Here is a 20,556-nt window from a genome sequence, read left to right as displayed (position 1 = left end):
GTTGGGTGAACTTGTGTTTTTTTTAACCAGATAAGCTATGTTTTGGGGGTTTATGCAATCTTCAGGCCTAAAATAATTTTTTAAACGTGTGCAAAAAAACCTCGGTAAAAACGTCTCTGGCAGGTTAAAGGAATGATTGCATGACTTTGCTCACTATCCTAAAACAGGGTATACCCCTTTTTTTCTAATTATGATGGAAACCAAATCGGATTTGCATGGAGTTTGTAGTTATCAATTCAATAGTTCTGCATTTGAAATGGGAACAGTTCCCATGATCCTCCTTAATTCTGAGCGAGTCCAATGTAGCCTAAATTATAAAGCCCTAAAAAGCTGAAGTCTTTTGTGAAACAAAATGTGTCACTTAAGAAATTCAAGTAATTTATTATTTACATTATGCTTTCTTTGTACACTAAAATATATAAAACGTTTTGCACCATTTGTACATTATAAGAAAACTCAGTCCCAGGGTCAGTCTTTGGGAAGGGGTATTCCCAGCGCAGTATGTTGGTTCAGAGACCTTGCTTGTTCCACTTGCTGTTCAGTGCAGTAATCCTCCAGAAAGATTTTGGCCAAATTGCTAAACCTACGATTGTCTGACAAAGAGAAGCGGACCATGCACTCTACAACAGGAGGAGTAATGATTTCAGCTCTGGAAGCAGTTGTACACAGGTACATGAGTGTTGTTGTGGCAGAAAGAACAGTCTCTTCACGGCAGCTGGACAAACAGTTAATGATAAGGCTTAGACCTCCCGAGGACAAAATGTGATTCTTCATGACTTTGTCCAGACACAGGTTACAGATGCCACCTTAAAGGAAAGCAGAAATGATCAATTGGTAATATAAAGTTGTAGCTGGGCTGATAGGAAATGCTGTGATGGCACTTTAACCACTTCCTGCCCGCAGTGCGTCATATGACGTCCTTGGCTTTCAGTGGGGATATCTGAATGATAGCGGCAGTTCCGCCACTTGATCGTTCTTACAGGCAATGGGAGGGGACATCCCCCCCCCCTCCTCCGGTGCTTCTCCGGGCTCTCCTGTGCCTGTGCTATTGGGGACCCGGAGAAAGAATCTGCCACCGCCGAAATGTATAGATATTTCCGGTGACCAGATGGTCACCAGTCATCTCTGACCGTCGGAGGCCCAGGCACGACGTTATGATGTCACGCCCGGGCTGTGGATGCCAACAAAGCGGCGATCTCAGCTGGAAAGCATCAGATCTGTAATTTTTTGCCGATCTGATGCTTTCCAGTCTGGAGGAAAGGTTTGTGGGGTCTTATAGACCCCATATCTCTCCATAAAGAGGACCTGTCACACACCCTTCCTATTACAAGGGATGTTTACATTCCTTGTAATAGGAATAAAAAAAAAAGTAGGAATTAAAAGAAAGTGTAAAAAAAAAAAAAAAGACAAACAATAAAAAATGTAAAGTGCACCTGTCCTTGTGTGCTTGTGAACGCACACATAAGTCCCGCCTACATAGGTAAAAAAAAAAACACATGAAGTATCGCCACATGCGCTAGAGTGAGAGCAAGAATTCTAGCACTCTGTAAAATTGTTTACAGGTTACATGTTTAGAGTTAAAGTGTCGCCTATGGAGATTTTTAACTTCCAAATTTTTGCTCCATTCCACGACTGTTTGCAATTTAAAAGCGTGACATATTGGGTATCTATTTACTCTGCGTAACATCATCTTTCACAATATACAAAAAAACTGTGCTAACTTTACTGCTTTGTTATATTTTTAAATTATGAACTTTTTTTAAAAAACGCATTTGAAAAATTGTTGCGCAAATACCGTGTGACATAAAAAGTTGCAACGACTGCCATTTTATTCCCCAGGGTGACTGCTAAAAAAAATATATATAAATGTTTGGGGAGTTCGAGTAATTTTCTAGCAAAAAAAAAAAAATTGGATTTTTTGTACTCACCGTAAAATTCTTTTCTCTGTCATCCATGGACAGACACAGCTTGACAAGTTGACAGCTTGACAAGTGGGTTATGTTCTGTCTATTAGGAGAGGACTAGGCAGACATGTTAGTTATCTTAAGACATGTAACTTTAACAGAGTTGAACAGCCCCGCCCAGGGGGCTGTACTTCTGGTCATAACCCCTCACCCAGCAGCATGCAGCTCAGTTCGTCAAAAAGCAGTACAAACCTAAAAAGGAGGGGTGGGTGCTGTGTCCGTCCATGGATGACAGAGAAAAGGATTTTACGGTGAGTACAAAAAATCCTATTTTCTCTTTTTGTCCATGGACGGACACAGCTCCTTAAATCTTGACAAGTGGGACGTCCCCAAGCAGTGTCAGAAAAAACGAGGGGTGGGAACAGCATTAAAAAAACTAACTTCATCCCCAACAAGCAGAGCGCTCCTCAATGGAGGAGGTGCAAACTCAAACAGCCGACTAAAAAACCTTGCGGCCAAAGGAAGCATCCGAAGATGCATTCACATCAACCTTGTAAAATTTGGAAAAGGTGTGAACGGACGACCATGTCGCCGCTTTACACACCTGTGAAACAGACGCTTGATGTCGGAAAGCCCAGGAAGCACCAATTGCCCTGGTCCAATGCGCCGTGACAGGGAAAGGAAGTGCCCGCCTCTTAAGGACATAGGCCTGGATGACAGTCTGCCTGATCCCCCGAGAAATGGTGGCCGGCGAGACCGCCAGGCCCTTCTGTGGACCAGACACCGCCACAAACAGTGAGTCTGACCTCCGGAACGGAGCCATAGCAGACAGGTACATCGCAGAGCACGTACTACGTGCAAGGTATGTAGCGCAGCCTCTTTGGGATGCTCCTGAAGAGCCGAGAGCACCAGATTCAAATCCCATGGAGGAAGAGGTGGTCGAATCGGGGGAAGCACATGTCGAACCCCCTGCACAAAAGTACCCACCAGCGAGTGGGTCGCCAAGGGTCGTTGAAAGAAAACAGCCAAGGCTGAAATCTGTCCCTTAATGGTGCTTAAGGCTTAAGTTTCTGATCCATTCCACGCTGTAAAAACAGCAGGACCCTGGAAACCACATACCTCCGTGTACGCCACTCCATCTCCTCGCACATAGAGATGTAGGCCTTCCAAGTGTGATGGTAGATCTTCCGCGAAGATGACTTCCGTGCCCTCGGCATGGTGAAAATGACCGAATGCGACAGACCTTCGGTCCCTTAGCACCTGGCTTTCAATAGCCATGCCGTTAAAGCCAGCGACTGTAAAGCAGGATGAAGTATGGGACCTTGACATAGAAGGTCCTCCCGCATTGGCAGCCGCCAGGGTGCACCCGGCACCAAGCGCACAAGGTCGGCATACCAGGGATGCCGGGGCCAATCTGGAGTGATTAGAATCACCGGGATCCCCTCTGCTGAGCAGACGAGGAAGCAACTTCAGTGGGGGGGAAAGGCATAAATTAGCCGATACTGACCCCACGGGGCCACCAATGCGTTTGACGCATCTGCCCAGGTATCTATGGACCTGGCCACGAACCTCGACACCTTGCGATTGAGTCGAGAAGCCAGGAGATCCACGTCGGGTGTGCCCCACCTCCGGCAAAGGAGTTGAAACACCTCTGGATGTAACGACCATTCGCCTTGATTTAGCTACTTAGGTAGTCCGCCTGCCAGTTTTCTACGCCCGGAATGTAAACGGCTGACAGAGCCGGCACACTCCTTTGCACTCACCGCAGGATGTGAGCGACCTCCAAAGCCGCAGCAGAGCTCCCCCCTGACGGTTGACATAAGCCACCGCCGTGGCGTTGTCCGGCTGGATCCTGATTGGACGACCTTGTAGCCTCTGCGACCGAGGAGAGGCACAGCCTGATCGCTCCAAGTTCTAGTACATTGATCGGCAGGCGGGATTAATTCGGAGTTCAGCGACCCTGGGCCGACTGGACCCCCCCCAGACTCCCCCCCAACCCGAGAGGCTGGCGTCCGTCGTGATCACAGTCCAATGGAAAGGAAGGAACGACTTCCTGGACTGAAGAGCCGGGAATCTCAGCCAAAGGGAAGAGCCACAAACTGATAGTGGTCTTCGCAGATCGCAAAGTGCATAAACCTCTGTGGTCTGGTGCAGATGGGGACATGCAAGTATGCGTCCTTGATGTCCAGGGACGCATGAAAGTCCCCCGGATGGAGCACAGCAACCACCAAAAACAAATGGATTCCATCCGGAACTTTCGCACCCTCACAAAGGCATTGAGGGCTTTGAGGTCCAAGATTGGATGGACACCGTCCTTCTTTGGGACTACAAACAGATTTGAATAGAATCCCTGAAACCTGTCCTCCAGTGGCACAGGTAAAATGACTCCACACCTGAGCAAGTCTTGAACTGCTCCCATCAAAGCAGACCGACGAGCCAGAAGAGGGAGGTTTGAGGGAAAGAATCTGTTCGGCGATCTTGTACCCCGAAGTGACCACCTTGCAGACTCACTGGTCGGAGAGCAGGGAGGTCCACCGAGCTGCAAACTCGCGAAGCCGTCCCCCCACCCTTGAGTCGGGCGGGGGCAAAACTTCATGCGGTCTGTTATCCCTCAAAGGGATAACGGACCGCCATCCCCATAGATAGACCACCCCTCACAGAAAGTGGACCCCGACACCCCTTGGTCCCCAACAGGGACCCGGAGTCACCCCACAGGTACCCCCCCAGTCGAAGTGGCCCTTAGGGCAGGAGGGGAAAGGGTGGCAGAGAGCAGGGAAAGGGAGTACAGGAGAACTCCTTAATCCCGGGAATGCCCAGCTGTTCCATCCTGCTGAGGCAGGAGGAACCGTACTGACCCATCCTTGCGAGGACTTGCTGGCGCATCCCTGACAGACCTACACCCGAGTGGTACAGAGTAGCTGTCAGCCCGATCCACTGTGAGTGGGATATCAGCAGCCCAGTCATATGTGGACCCCAGAGCATATGCTCACTCACCGGCCACCCCTGGAGCCATGGGGTATGTCGTGGCCGACCCAGTGCGTAGCTAAGGTCTGCTCGCGCTCGATGGCCAGACTGGGGGGACTACAAGGATCTATAATATCCAGCCTGTCGCCCAGCTGGCAGTTGATAGAAGAATCACAAAAATAAAATAAATAAAAATGTCTTCAGGACTCTAGGCCCAAAGGGAGCCAGGTCCACCTCCTCTGCTAGGCAGAAAAAAACTGAGCTGCATGCTGCAGGGTGAGGGGTTATGACCAGAGGGACCGCCCCCTGGGCAGGGCTGTTCAACTCTGTTAAAGTTACATGTTTTAAGATAACCAACATGTCTGCCTAGTCCTCTCCAAATAGACGGAACATAACCCACTTGTCAAGATTTAAGGAGCTGTGTCCGTCCATTCTCAAGAGAAATGTGATTTTTACATGTAGGAGAGGAGTGCCAGAATAGGCTCGGTATGGAAGTGGTTTAAAATTGGGATGAGCTCCGGCGTGTTCGCACAGTGCACGTGCAGAGCTCGCCAGGAAGTCTGCACAGCGCTTTGCTAACCACAGGCAGGGAGACATTTCCCGATCTCTGCAGCCGTGCATCGGCAATATGTCTTCCTGCCTGTGATTAGCCCCAAAGCCGTGCAGACTTCCTGGTGGGCTCTGCACGTGCACTTTGCGAACACGCCGGAGCTCAACACTAGTTAAAAACAGTGCAGAAGCATTGGGGTTGATTTACTAAATTTGGAGAGTGCAAAATCTGGTGTAGCTGTGCATGGTAGCCAAACAGCTTCAAACTTCAGCTTGTTCAATTAAGCCTTCCACTGCTGCATGTTATTGCTGTGTGTTTTAGACCATTAACACATCCATATTACCTTGTTCCACTTGTTGAGTCCTATCATACACACCTCATCTAAAGTCCCCAAATTCCTCTATGTACCAAATTTAGGGATGGAGATGCATGGCATCATGTGTCTCATTTATAGTCCCAAACCCCCCCCCCCCCCCTTTTTGTCTTACTTAATTCGCTGCGGTGCCAGACTGGTCCCCTCAGCGTCCTTTCCTTCAAGCTCCAGCAGTGTCAGATTCTAATGTCATGAAGACCTGTGCAGGCACCACAGCCCTGCATTGGATGTGAGGGTGCCAAGGGACAGTCCAACACCAGAACATGGGTGAGAATCATCTGCCAGGGCAAAGGCAGATTGAATACATAAGTGTGTACTGAGGGCAGCACAGTGGTGTAGTGAGTAGCACTTTCGCCTAGCAGCAAAAGGGTCGCTGGTTCGAATCCCGACCACGACACCATCTGCCTGGAGTTTGCATGTTCTCCCTGTGCATGCATGGGTTTCCTCTGGGTACTCCGGTTTCCTCCCACACTCCAAAGACATGCTGGCAGGTAAATTGGATCTTGTCCAAATTGGCCCAGTATATATATGTATAACTGTGTGTCCCAAGCGTGTCGAGATCACTGGCTGGAAGAAGCGCCTATAGGCGATTCAGTTCGCATGTGTAGCGCTATACAAGTCATTCATTCATTCACTTCCCCTAGACTAAATGCAGCCTCATTGCAAGAGAACATTTTCAAGTTTCCCAGAGTTGGGCTTTAAGCGAGTACCAAAACGTACCTATTCCAAACTCCACCAGATTTTCATTGTCTTCAGTCAACATGTCCAGAAACAAATCTGGAACTTGCAGCTTCTGCAGGTCAGAGAAGTTCTTTGGGTCATAGGAGAAGTTTGCTAGGTTTGCCAGGACCTGTTCTTTGGCTTCTGTAGAACAAAAATAGAGGATATGAGCAGAGGAAACAGTAAAAGTACCTAAACCATGGTTGTTGAGATCTTCAAAAACAATATGAAGTGAAACTTTAGTTGGCATATTTAACTAAAACGGTCAGGATATAATAATGCAGAAAAAAGGCAGAACTTCCATCCAAACTGGGATTGAGCCTGCCCTTCCAGCACTATACATACAGATAAAAAGACAAGTAATGAAAGGGCCAAAATAAGCAATCTACAAATGAGCAGAATAGCTTCCAGTGCCCATGTGTAGAGTCAACAGGAAAGCGTTCTGACTAGGGTTGTCCCGATACCACTTTTTTAGGACCGAGTACAAGTACCGATACTTTTTTTCAAGTAGTCGCCGATACCGAATACAGATACTTTTTTTTAATGTCATGTGACCGTTTTCAAACCACAATACAGACCAAAGATATTTTCTTTTGAATTATGAAGAACTGGTACATCATGGTGTGGGGCTGTTTTTTAGCATACGGTACTGGAAAACTACATATCATTGAAGGAGTGATCACTGTCAGTGCAGCTCATCGGTGCCAGTGCCCAAAAGTGCAGCTAGCCAGTGCCACCTATCAGTGCAGATCAGTGCCCATTAGTGCATCAGTGCAGGGAGGCAGCTTATTAGTGCATCTCATCAGTGCCACCCAATCAATGCCAGTGCCACCTATCAGTGCCATCCATTTATGAGTGCCATTCAATCAATGCCAGTGCCACCTATCAGTGCCATCCAATGGTGCCATCCAATTTGTGTTCGATGTCCCAAAAAAAAAAGTATTCTATTTTGGTATCGGGAGTATTTGCGCGAGTACGAGTACTAGCACAAATACTCGGTATCGGTCCCGATACCGATACTGGTATCGGTATCTGGACAACCCTAGTTCTGACAATGGCGGTGTACCAAGCTAAATTCTATCTTTAAATGCTAATGGAGATCCAGTCTTATAGGTTGCCAGAACTGTGTGGGCTGCCATTCACCACCATATAAAAAATATTAGCTGCCTTGCCACTTATAACTTCATTGCTATCTGAGTCACTGCATATTTGCACATTGTGGCACATTTACCTAGAAAAATAATCACATACAGTGAGGAAAATAAGTATTTGAACACCCTGCTATTTTGCAAGTTCTCCCACTTGGAAATCATGGAGGGGTCTGAAATTGTTATCGTAGGTGCATGTCCACTGTGAGAGACATAATCAAAAAAAAAAAATCCAGAAATCACAATGTATGATTTTTTTAACTATTTATTTGTATGATACAGCTGCAAATAAGTATTTGAACACCTGAGAAAATCAATGTTAATATTTGGTACAGTAGCCTTTGTTTGCAATTACAGAGGTCAAACGTTTCTTGTAGTTTTTCACCAGGTTTGCACACACTGGAGGAGGGATTTTGGCCCACTCCTCCACACAGATCTTCTCTACATCAGTCAGGTTTCTGGGCTGTCGCTGAGAAACACGGAGTTTGAGCTCCCGCCAAAGATTCTCTATTGGGTTTAGGTCTGGAGACTGGCGAGGCCACGCCAGAACCTTGATATGCTTCTTACAGAGCCACTCCTTGGTTATCCTGGCTGTGTGCTTCGGGTCATTGTCATGTTGGAAGACCCAGCCTCGACCCATCTTCAAAGCTCTAACTGAGGGAAGGAGGTTGTTGCCCAAAATCTCGCAATACATGGCCCCGGTCATCCTCTCCTTAATACAGTGCAGTCGCCCTGTCCCATGTGCAGAAAAACACCCCCAAAGCATCATGCTACCACCCCCATGGTTCACAGTAGGGATGGTGTTCTTGGGATGGTACTCATCATTCTTCTTCCTCCAAACACGGTTAGTGGAATTATGACCAAAAAGTTCTATTTTGGTCTCATCTGACCACATGACTTTCTCCCATGACTCCTCTGGATCATCCAAATGGTCATTGGCAAACTTAAGACGGGCCTTGACATGTGCTGGTTTAAGCAGGGGAACCTTCTGTGCCATGCATGATTTCAAACCATGACGTCTTAGTGTATTACCAACAGTAACCTTGGAAACGGTGGTCCCAGCTCTTTTCAGGTCATTGACCAGCTCCTCCCGTGTAGTCCTGGGCTGATTTCTCACCTTTCTTAGGATCATTGAGACCCCACGAGGTGAGATTTTGCATGGAGCCCCAGTCCGAGGAAGATTGACAGTCATGTTTAGCTTCTTCCATTTTCTAATGATTGCTCCAACAGTGGACCTTTTTTCACCAAGCTGCTTGGCAATTTCCCCGTAGCCCTTTCCAGCCTTGTGGAGGTGTACAATTTTGTCTCTAGTGTCTTTGGACAGCTCTTTGGTCTTGGCCATGTTAGTAGTTGGATTCTTACTGATTGTATGGGGTGGACAGGTGTCTTTATGCAGCTAATGACCTCAAACAGGTGCATCTAATTTAGGATAATAAATGGAGTGGAGGTGGACATTTTAAAGGCAGACTAACAGGTCTTTGAGGCTCAGAATTCTAGCTGATAGACAGGTGTTCAAATACTTATTTGCAGCTGTATCATACAAATAAATAGTTAAAAAATCATAAATTGTGATTTCTGGATTTTTTTTTTTGATTATGTCTCTCACAGTGGACATGCACCTATGATGACAATTTCAGACCCCTCTATGATTTCCAAGTGGGAGAACTTGCAAAATAGCAGGGTGTTCAAATACTTATTTTCCTCACTGTATGCTACAATGCTCGTGGTGCCTTTCGCGGCCAGTGTTTCCATCTTCACCCAGTCTTCCCCCAGGTTTGGAGTCCTTAGCCATCTTGATAGGCCAGGATGACACATGCGCACTTTCGAGTTACTACATCTCAGCATAGGATGGTGCTGAAACTGTACACTCAGCTGGCCTGTGCATGCAGGGCCAGATTAAGAACATCATGGGCCTGGTGCTGAAGATTTTGGTGGGGCCTTTTATAAATAATAAATAAATATGCAAACAATTTGTTATAACAAATTAAATTAAAGAGAGAGAGAGAGATAGGGGTGAGGGGTAAGGGAGGGAGGATGAGAGAGAAAGGGGGATGAGTGAGAGGGGATACGCATGAGAATGCGTGGGAATGACATCAACGCAGCCCAGCCAGGGCAAGTGACCGAAGGCACAGAACACAGAAAGAAGACCGGGTGAAGATGGAAGCGCCCAGAGCCCCGCCGGTATGATCACAGCGCAGCACAGGAGGGCTCAGTCTGACAATTTAAGTGTACCCTAATGTGCTAATATGCTGTGCATACTTGTACATTGTGGCATAACCGACCTCAGGGCCTCTAAAAAGTAGTAATATTAGCTTTAATATCACAGGATCCCAGGAGCCTCTCATGGGGCCCCCCTACTGACCCAGTGGCCCTTGGGCAGTGCCTAAAAGCATAGTTGCCAAAATTTGAAAAATATTTTCAGTTACACTTTTATTTTACAAGTGCTATATTTAGAGTAGCCGAGATCCCATATGTTCCTCTATACATCACAGTATTAATTAGAGGTCGACCGATATATCGGCTGGCCGTTATTTGGTAATTTTGGAGAAATTGGCATCGGCCGAATATTATCCAAATGTGGCCGATATTTAACATATCTGTATCAGAAGAGTGTGGAGAAGGGAGGAGGAACATGGGGTTCCTCCTCCCTTCTCCACACTGTCTGCAGAGCAGCGCCGTGTTTGTGAAACACTAGAAGGGAGCTGTCATTAGTACGTAAAAAGATTCCCTAGGAAATTCCTAGGAAAAACACTGCGCTAACAAGTGATTAATATAATAAAATATTATGAATAAAAAAGCAGCTGGTACCTATTGCTCAAAATACCCAAAGCAAAAAAGACCATACGTACAAAAAAAAAAAAAAAGGTACAGCGCTATTGGATGCGTGATAAACCCAAATTAGTGAAAAATTTGGGAAAAACAGGAGGGTTAAGTGAAATGTTCAAAAATGGTGAGTTCATAAATATTAAAAAAAAAGAAAAAGTAAAAGTCCATAAAGTGTCCAATAGTGAAGGAACTAAGTTGATTTTCTTCCACCAAAAGAAAACACCTGTGTGATAAATGTAATCTGCTTACCAGATCCACTGACCGTTATTACAGCGGTCAATAGGGCTCAGAGATGTTTATAGTCTTCTCAATCAGACTCAAATCCAGTGGGTAAAAAAAAAAGGGTCAAGTCCTCAGCTTCAATCCCCAGCACATGAGAGATGAGCGCTCATATATTAACCTCTTCCATACAGGGCAGTTATACACACTTCCATACCAGGCCTATTCTGGCACTTCTCTCCTACATGTACAAATCATAATTTTTTTGCTAGAAAATTACGCAGAACCCCCAAACATTATATATGTTTTTTTAGCAGACACCCTAGGGAATAAAACGACGGTCATTGAAACCTTTTATCTTGCACGGTATTTGCGCAATAATTTTTCAATTGCCTTTTTTTGGAAAAAAATTGTTTCATGAATTAAAAAAATTTAAAAACAGTAAAGTTAGCCCAATTTTTTTGTAAAATAGGAAAGATGATGTTACACCGAGTAAATAGATACCTAACATGTCACGCTTTAAAATTACGCACACTCATGGAATGGCGCCAAACTTCGGTACTTAAAAATCTCCATAGGCAACGATTTGAAAATTTTTACAGGTTACCAGTTTAGATTTACAGAGGAGATCTAGTGCTAGAATTGTTGCTGGCACTCTAACGCACGCGGCGATACCTCACATATGTGGTTTAAACGGCGTTTACATATGTCGGCGGGACTTGCGTGTGCGTTCGCTTCTGCGCGCAAGCTACCGGGGACAGGGGCGTTAAAAAAATAAATTGTATTTCTTTTTTTTTTATATATATATTTATTTCTTTTTTTACACTTTTTTTTTTAATTTTTTTTTGATCACTTTTATTCCTATTACAAGGAATGTAAACATCCCTTGTAATAGGAATGTGTGTGACAGGTACTCTTTATGGAGAGATGCGGGGTCAATAAGACCCCACATCTCTCCTCCAGGCTGGAAAGCATGAAATCGGTGAAAAAAAATTCACCGATCTCATGCTTGCTGCTGCTTAGCAGCCGCAATTGCGGCTTTGTTTACTTACGGGGACCCGGGCGTGACGTCATCACATCGCGCCCGGGTCCTCCGACGGTCATAGAGATGACTGGTGACCATCTGGTCACCAGTCATCTCTATGCTTCCTGCGAGCGCCGGATGATTCGTTCTCCGGGCCCCCGATGGCACGGGAGAGCCCGGAGAAGCACCGGATGGCGGCGGGAGGGGGGGATGTCCCCTCCCGCCGCCTGTAAGAACGATCTAGCGGCGGAACCGCCGCTATGATCGTTCTTACGTTGTGCAGAATCGCCGGCAGTTTAGAAGGATATCTGAATGATGCCTCTAGCTGCACGCATCATTCAGATATCCCCCCACAAAGCCCAGGACGTCATATGACGTCCACTCTGAACGGCAGAGGTTCTTTGTGGACGTCATTTTACTATGGGCCGGTAGGGAAGTGGTTAAAGGAAAGAAAATAACGCTCCATGGTGAAGTACTGTGAGTTTAAGGGCTTTTTAATGAAATAAATTGCGCTTACAATTCGGTTGGTGTCAAATAGCATGTAAACAGAGCATGGCGCGTGCATCCGATCGGGTCCTATCAGCTGTTCTCCGTGTGTGTAGCTCACTTCCGCAAAGGCGATGGCGTGGTACGCGCTAATGGCCACTCCTACGTACGTTTCGTCGTAAGACGTCGCCTGGGATAGACCAATGACGCACACGCCATCGCAAGGGCCTTATATAGTGTCAGGACTCCATTTTAGCTGAGGGCAAACACCAAGGGCAAAAAGAACAGCTTAGTACACAATGGAGAACGCCCATATGAAACATATGAGGCTAATAACGAATAAGGACAGATGACTGCCATCTTGTGGAGAAACAGGAGAGTTTCAAGAGTCTCAACACATAGAGACACAGCATTGGGAAACGAAGGGAAACCGCTATATTGCACATCATACAGATTAAGTGAAAAATTAATGTAAAAATAAATATATATATACAATCCATACAAAGAATAATTAAATTCTCAATGGTCCTTAACATTATAAAACCTTTTACGTAATAATAAAAAAAAAATTATAAATTTTTTTTACTGCTAAAATGTCTTTTTAAAATTACATTGAGTAAATAAAAAAGAATAGCTAAGAAGGCTGGAAAGTTACTGAGTAAAACTAGTAGAGGGGAAACTAATCATTACTAAGGAAACAATTAATGTCCCACTCTACGTTCAACCCAAAAGGAACAAAACTTTTCATATTAAAAATCCACTGTGTTTCAGATTTGGATATAGAGCGTACTTTATTCGTACCTCTCCAAGGGGCGTTTAGTTTTTCAATAGGGAGGAACAAGGTCCCATGGATCTGTTTGTTATGATACTTAGCATAATGCTTTGACAGATTGTGTTTGGGAAAACCTCGACCTACATTACCAACGTGTTCATCCAATCTGACATGCAACGCTCGTTTTGTACGCCCTATATATTGTTTAGAGCAGGGACATTGTATAAGATAGACTACATGATCACTGGTGCATGTAATGAATGAATCTATATTATATTAGTCTATTAGTCTGAGTGGACTGGAATGATAAAAGTTTACGTCCTCGGAAGGAGTTAATTTTACAAATGTTACATTTTCTACAGGGAAAGAAACCTTTCATGTCCTGAAAGAACTGTATTGTGTTTGGGGGATCAATCACATTCGGAGCGACCTTCAGACATAACGGAGGTGCTCCTCTAAAGATAACAACTGGTTGGTTCGGGATTGCTGGACCCAAAACACGATCATTTTTCAAGACATTCCAATGCCGTTATTAAAATTTTCTTGACGGAAAAATGCTGATTGGAATAAGCAGTGATCATTGCATAATTGAATTTTTGATCTGTATTAGTTTTAGGGGCTCTATTAACACCAAGTAACTGATTTCTATCAAGTTCACCCACTTGTTGAATAGTGTCATCAATGATGGCCTCATCATAGCCCTTTTCAAGGAACCTGGTTTTCAATATAAGGGCCTGTTGGAAATAATCGTTTAATGATGTACAGTTCCGCCTAATCCTCTGGAGCTGACCCTTAGGGATGGCTTTGAGCCATTGGGGATGATGGCAACTATTGAGGGGGATATAGGCATTACGATCTGTCGTTTTAAAGTGGGTCGTGGTTTTAACAACACCGTCCTTAACCAAGATGTTCAGATCTAGGAAGTGGAACTCGGAATCACTTGCCTCATACATTAAAATAATGTGTAAAATTAACATTCAGCGCCAAAACATAATACTTATAATTTGAGAAAATAAAAATATAAATAAAGCTGCACCTCAAAAACAATACTGATTGTGATAATTGAAAAAATGTGTAGAGGGCGCTAGATCACTCAGTGCTAATAAATAGTAAACCAGCGTGCTGGGTGAAAATTTAAATACAAAACAATAGACTTCTATTATAAATTGTAAATATAGTAATAATATAATAATAAATTCAAAAAAAGAAGAAGAAAAGTCTTTGTGTTCAAAAAAAGACCCCTCAGAATCTTATAAAAAGTCCCAATAAGTGTTCAATCAAATGCATAACATGTAAAAGAAAAAGAAAAAACAAATCTTCTTTCTTGAGTATTCTTTAAGTGAAAAAAAAGAAAGAGGAAAGCCGTCACCAACAAATCCAGTCTTCTTAATCACCCTTAGATTGGTGTTGAAGCAAACAAATGTGCTTACCAGAAATAGTGGACTATTATGGTTAAACAATAGTCTGCTAGACATATGCAGGATTGTGCCTGCATGCACATCGGACAGGAAATCAATGATAGCCTCAATGCCAGGGATTCCAGATAGGATATAGATGAAAAAAGAAAGGCAATGGAGATGCCAATAGTGTATTATCGCTTAAAATTTATTGTAAATAAAAAACATATGTAAAAAACAAGAGACAAATGGCCTAGATGGCCTCTTACTTCTAAAAGTGCCTACCCGGCACTGGGGCTGCAGGCGTGTCACCGCTACCTTGCGGTGCGGTAAAAAGCAGGGTCGTCTGGTCCGGTGCTAGCTCCGTAGCACGGCTCGGCGTCCCAGCTGACAGCTCGTACAGGCAGGGAGGCACGTCACGTGATCGGGTCCGCCTCCAGGAGGCGGACCCGATCACGTGACGTGCCTCCCTGCCTGTACGAGCTGTCAGCTGGGACGCCGAGCCGTGCTACGGAGCTAGCACCGGACCAGACGACCCTGCTTTTTACCGCACCGCAAGGTAGCGGTGACACGCCTGCAGCCCCAGTGCCGGGTAGGCACTTTTAGAAGTAAGAGGCCATCTAGGCCATTTGTCTCTTGTTTTTTACATATGTTTTTTATTTACAATAAATTTTAAGCGATAATACACTATTGGCATCTCCATTGCCTTTCTTTTTTCATCTATATCCTATCTGGAATCCCTGGCATTGAGGCTATCATTGATTTCCTGTCCGATGTGCATGCAGGCACAATCCTGCATATGTCTAGCAGACTATTGTTTAACCATAATAGTCCACTATTTCTGGTAAGCACATTTGTTTGCTTCAACACCAATCTAAGGGTGATTAAGAAGACTGGATTTGTTGGTGACGGCTTTCCTCTTTCTTTTTTTTCACTTAAAGAATACTCAAGAAAGAAGATTTGTTTTTTCTTTTTCTTTTACATGTTATGCATTTGATTGAACACTTATTGGGACTTTTTATAAGATTCTGAGGGGTCTTTTTTTGAACACAAAGACTTTTCTTCTTCTTTTTTTGAATTTATTATTATATTATTACTATATTTACAATTTATAATAGAAGTCTATTGTTTTGTATTTAAATTTTCACCCAGCACGCTGGTTTACTATTTATTAGCACTGAGTGATCTAGCGCCCTCTACACATTTTTTCTACATTAAAATAATGCCTTTATCATTCATATTTAACCTGGCGAAAAACCTTTCCAACGACGGGAGATCACCTTCCCAAATTATCAGAATATCGTCAATATAATCGTCATTAGTACGGTCTGATGTCGGGGTGGGCGGGATTCAGCTGTCCAACACCAGCCAATGGGATGAGATCATTGGCTGGATAGCTGCAGGGGCCCGCTCACCTCCAACATCAAGATTATTCTGCGCTCCTCTCTCTCTCCCCTCTCTGCAGCACCATGTGAAACTGTATGGGGAGAGAGAGAGAGAGTTTCACACAGCTACATGGGGTTCCTCCTCCCTTCTCCACACTGTCTGCAGAGCAGCGCCGAGTGTGTGAAACACCAAGGAGAGAGAGAGAGAGAAGGGAGCTGTCATTGGCACGGTCTGATGTCGGGGTGGGCGGGACTCAGCTGTCCAACACCAGCCAATGGGATGAGATCATTGGCTGGATAGCTGCTGGGGCCCGCCCACCTCCAACATCACAATGAATCTGAGCTCCTCTCTGCAGCACCATGTGAAACTGTATGGAGAAAGAGTTTCACACATCTACGTTATGGGCTGTGAAACCTGCCAGTGCCATCTGCTAATGCCAACCAGCCAGTGCCATCCAGTACCACTTGTCAATGCCATCCAGTGCCACCTGCCAGTGCCATCCAGTGCCACCTGCCAGTGCCATCCAGTGCCACCTGCCAGTGCCATCCAGTGCCACCTGCCAACTAGTGCCATCTGTTAATGCCATCAAGTGCCACCTGTCAGTGCCAACTAGTGCCACCTGTCAGTGCCACCTGCCAGTGCCATCCAGTGCCATCTGCCAGTGCCACCTACCAATGACAACCAGTGCCACCTGCCAGTGCTAACTATTGCCATCCAGTGTCATCTATTGCCAATTAGTGCCACCTGCCAAGCAGTACCAACCAGTGCCACCTGCCACGTGTCAATGCCAACCAGTGCCATCTGCCAGTGCTAACTATTGCCATTCAGTGCCACTTGCCAGTGTCACCTTAATGCCACATGCCAATCAGTGACATCTGCCAGTACCAACCAGTGCCACCTGCCAATGCCAATTAGTTCCATCCAGTGCAACCTGCCAGTGCCAATTAGTGCCACCCGCCAATCTGCCACTTGCCAGTGTCACCTGTAAGTGCCACGAGCCAGTGGCACCTATCAGTGCCACCTGCCAAAGAAAAACTTACGTTAGATCTACCGGTAACGGTATTTCTATGAACCTTCCAGGACGGCACAGCAGAGAGATGAGGGCTCCTCCCCACAGGAAAAACACAATCAATTGATAGTTTGTTATAAGTCCCCACCCTTCCCCTAGCTCCTCAGTATGTATTAAAGTAATCCTGAACTGGTTCACAAGGGACATTGTTCCGTATAGGTACTTACCACCTAGCGTTTCGCTTATCTTTTCCCTCCACCTAGGGCGGGTAGTAGGCCTGCCGTCCTGGAAGGTTCGTAGAAATACTGTTACCGGTAGATCTAACGTAAGTTTTCTCCTATCACCTTCCAGGACGGCACACCAGAGAGGATAATAAAGTAACCAACAGGGCTACTTTAGGGTGGGACCCTTGCCTGCAAGGTCTTTCTGCTAAATGTCAGAATCTGACTTTATTTCAACACCTCCACTCCCTAGTGTGTGATGAAGGTATCCTAGCTGGAGCATGTAATTGACCGGCAGGTCTGCTCCACCTATGTCCTTGTCTCCTCTTTGGATGCAGGATCTAGGTGGCATGTGCCCTCAAAGAAAAATCTGAGAGCCTGTGAATTTTTTAAGATAGAAAGATTGGCTGTGCCAATATTCTAGCAATCGTGGTCAATAATGTCTGCAATTGCTGCATAGGACCATCAAAAGTTTAATCAGAGATTTGTTCTGTGAAACAAGGAACTACTTTGATCAACCAAGAAAAAACATCTGGTTTTAAGCCACTAGTCTATTCAGGAGAATGGTTTAGAAGAAAAAAAGGTCTCCTGACAGACAATCCTTGTGGGTCCCCTTCTTGTTTGCCATAGTCATGGTGAAACAAGGAAATAAACCCACTCAAGGATACTAGATTAAGGAAGCTTATTCCCTGGACTCAAATGACTGGGCAGGTATGTAACCAAGCAGGGCGTTTGGTGTGCTCCTGCACCTTCAAGGAGGGGTGGCTCCCCTTCAGTTCACCTGCCCCCCTCCATTCATCAGAATGCATGTGCCTCTATAGCGAGGACACCTATTGGTCAGTGTCAGGTCCACAGGATGCCTTGGCGTGGCTCACTCATGCGCCCGCCAACGCGTGCGGACCCAACCCCTGTCTCCAACGCACACTGCTAGACAGGTCAAAACGGCTGCTCTTCAAGGCGGTTGGCAAGTAAGTCCAATCTTCCCCTGGGCATTCCCAACTTCTGGTTCTCTTCCCATCTAAATGATGACGTCAGATGTGAAGGTGTTCTATATCCCCAGGCTTCTTATAGCCCTGCGGGTAGATGCATTAAACTACGTAAGGAGCCTGGTAAGAAACTGCGAGTAACCACTGCATTTATTGGTATATAGCAGAAAAAGACAAAAGTGTCGGGGAACAAAACTTTCCCCCTGCGTATAACACGCAGGCACAGTCTACCCTATATTCTCAGGACAAACACGCAAGTGTCAGACGCCAACCAAATACAGTATTTTGTAAATATCCGGTGTTTGAGATCATAATCCACTCCAAGCACCAATGAGTGTTAAGTTAAGCAGATCCTTACCACAAAGGATTAATCCTATAGTAGGAGTAAAAGACGAATATTGGTTAGTCATATCCAGTTCGTCCAAGGGGGTGACATGAAGTAGACATACCGAGCTGTAAACCGGATTGGGTGAACCAGTCAGATAAGCTCTGATGTTGTATCTTCACGCAAACAATTCCTAAAAGCGTAACCCCTTTTCTACTAAAAAATCATGGTAGGTGATTTTATGACCTCCTTCCAGTGTCCTATAACCCTACTAGGTTCAGGTATAGGGAATGTCTCTGGCATGCCTAGATGTAAAGGACTGAATCTTTTGCAGTCAGAAATCCTGTTCCTTCCATGTGCATGGAAAATAAGGTCTGAAAATAAAGTGACAGATATATAGTTAATATCACAGACATACAGGTCATAAATCTTGTATTTCTGAAGGGTAGCAAGCTCAGGCTTAATATGGAATACAAAACAGGAAGACATACCCAGCCTTCACTGTTGTATTTTCTGATATACAGTCACCTGTAGGATAGAGAAGACACAAACCAAACTTAAAATGTTGTGTATTTCTAATATGTAATAAGGTACCATTCCTACATCCAACAGAAAGGACACTAGCAATTATGGTGTTTTTCTGAGTAATTAAAAACAGAAGACACAGACACCTTCCACTGCTGTGTTTTTCTGATGTACCGCAAAAAACTAAGGTAATAGATTCAAAAACAGGAGGACAAGAACAACTTCCGTGTTGAGAATTCCTGATACCGACCGCAGTACGGTCATATAACCAACAGAAAAAATACTAACACCTCTTGTGTATTTTTGATGATCACGAAAATGCAGTCGCATAGCCAGTATGACAACAAAAGAGACATATGCGACCTCAGCTGTGTATAGCTGGTGCTAGACTACCTGCAGTCATAACCAGCAGAGAGTGGCACTAACACACTTCAGATAAACAACAGGGTATAGGACATAAGACAGAAACGTTACCAACAATAACATTGTGCATTTCTGTTTAGCAACACAACCCCGTCATATACCCAGTAGAAATGTCACTAGTAAAAACTCAATGCTGTGCGTTTCTGCCAGTAATACAATGCTGTGCATTTTTTGATTAGGAAACTTGTACAGCTATATGACCAACAGAATGTTGCCGACAACTCAATGTGTAACTTAACCCCCTTGGCGGTAAACCCGAGCGTGACTCGGGGTTGATTTTTTATGCTAGGATCGGTAACCCCGAGTCACGCTCGGGCTGGACGTGCAGAGTGTGCAGCGGCGCGGCTTACCTTTCGCTGGATCCACAGGCAAGTTACTTACCTTGTCCCTGGATCCAGCAATGCCACCCCGCTGTGTGAGCGAGCGGGACCTCCTCGCTCGATTCACAGTCTCCCCGTGTGCCGCCGATCTCCGTTCCCTGCGACGTTACGACGCACGGGAGCGGAGAACGGCGCCAAATTCAAAAAAGTAAACAAACACTTTACATACAGTATACTGTAATCTTATAGATTACAGTACTGTATGTAAAAAATACACACCCCCCGTGTCCCTAGTGGTCTGCCCAGTACCCTACATGTACTTTTATATAATAAAAAATGTTCTTTCTGCCTAAAAACTGTAGATTGTCCAAAAGTGTCCCTTTATGTCAAAAATGGTTTTAGATCAGCTAGAAAACAGCGATAATAAATTATAATCACTTGCAGAATTGTGCGATAGCGATTTGTGGGGAAATTTGTCATAAAAAAAAAATAATAATGACAGCGACAATTCTGCAACTGAGCAAAATTCAGTGATTTTGAGTTGATTACATTATTGAATAATTTTTATTATAATTATATTATTATTTGTTATAATTATTTATAATTTTTTATTATATTATAATTTTGTTTTAAAAAAAAAAATCATACCCGGAATGCCTACAAGACTCTTGCTTGGTCAGATTTAAGTGAGTTATTTCTAAAAATTACAGGCCTACAGTATAAAACGCCAAATTTCCTTGCAAAATAATTGTACCGCTTTTGGTACGTAATTCCAGACAGAATCATACCGCCAGGGAGGTTAATGCAACCTTGTAAGGTCACCTGATCAACAGAAAAGTCACTAGCCAAAAACTCAGCACTGTGTGTTTCTGAATAGCAACAGTATACCGTCACTGAACCCACAGAAGTGTCATTCCCAGCAATACAATGTTATGCATTTTTTGATTAGAAACTTGTACAGTTATATAACCAGAAGAA

At 44.6% G+C, this 20,556-nt stretch overlaps 1 protein-coding gene across 1 annotated transcript in view; it reads right to left on the bottom strand.

Annotated features, from left to right (window-relative positions):
• Window positions 1-218: 218 nt before the first annotated feature.
• Window positions 219-20,556, bottom strand: part of ARMC7 (armadillo repeat containing 7) — a 40,322-nt gene continuing 19,984 nt past the window's right edge. Inside the window, exons 2-3 of the mRNA XM_040330077.1 lie at window positions 6,512-6,655; window positions 219-806 (exon numbers count right to left, since the gene is read on the bottom strand). Coding sequence (XP_040186011.1) covers window positions 469-806; window positions 6,512-6,655 — 482 coding nt within the window. The 3' untranslated portion in view covers window positions 219-468. The remainder of the gene's footprint in view (window positions 807-6,511; window positions 6,656-20,556) is intronic.

The sequence above is a fragment of the Rana temporaria genome, chromosome 12, assembly GCF_905171775.1.
Source record: "Rana temporaria chromosome 12, aRanTem1.1, whole genome shotgun sequence".
NCBI lineage: Eukaryota > Metazoa > Chordata > Amphibia > Anura > Ranidae > Rana > Rana temporaria.
The sequence above is the reverse complement of the archived record's forward strand: the minus strand, read 5'-3'. Positions and strand labels throughout refer to the sequence as shown.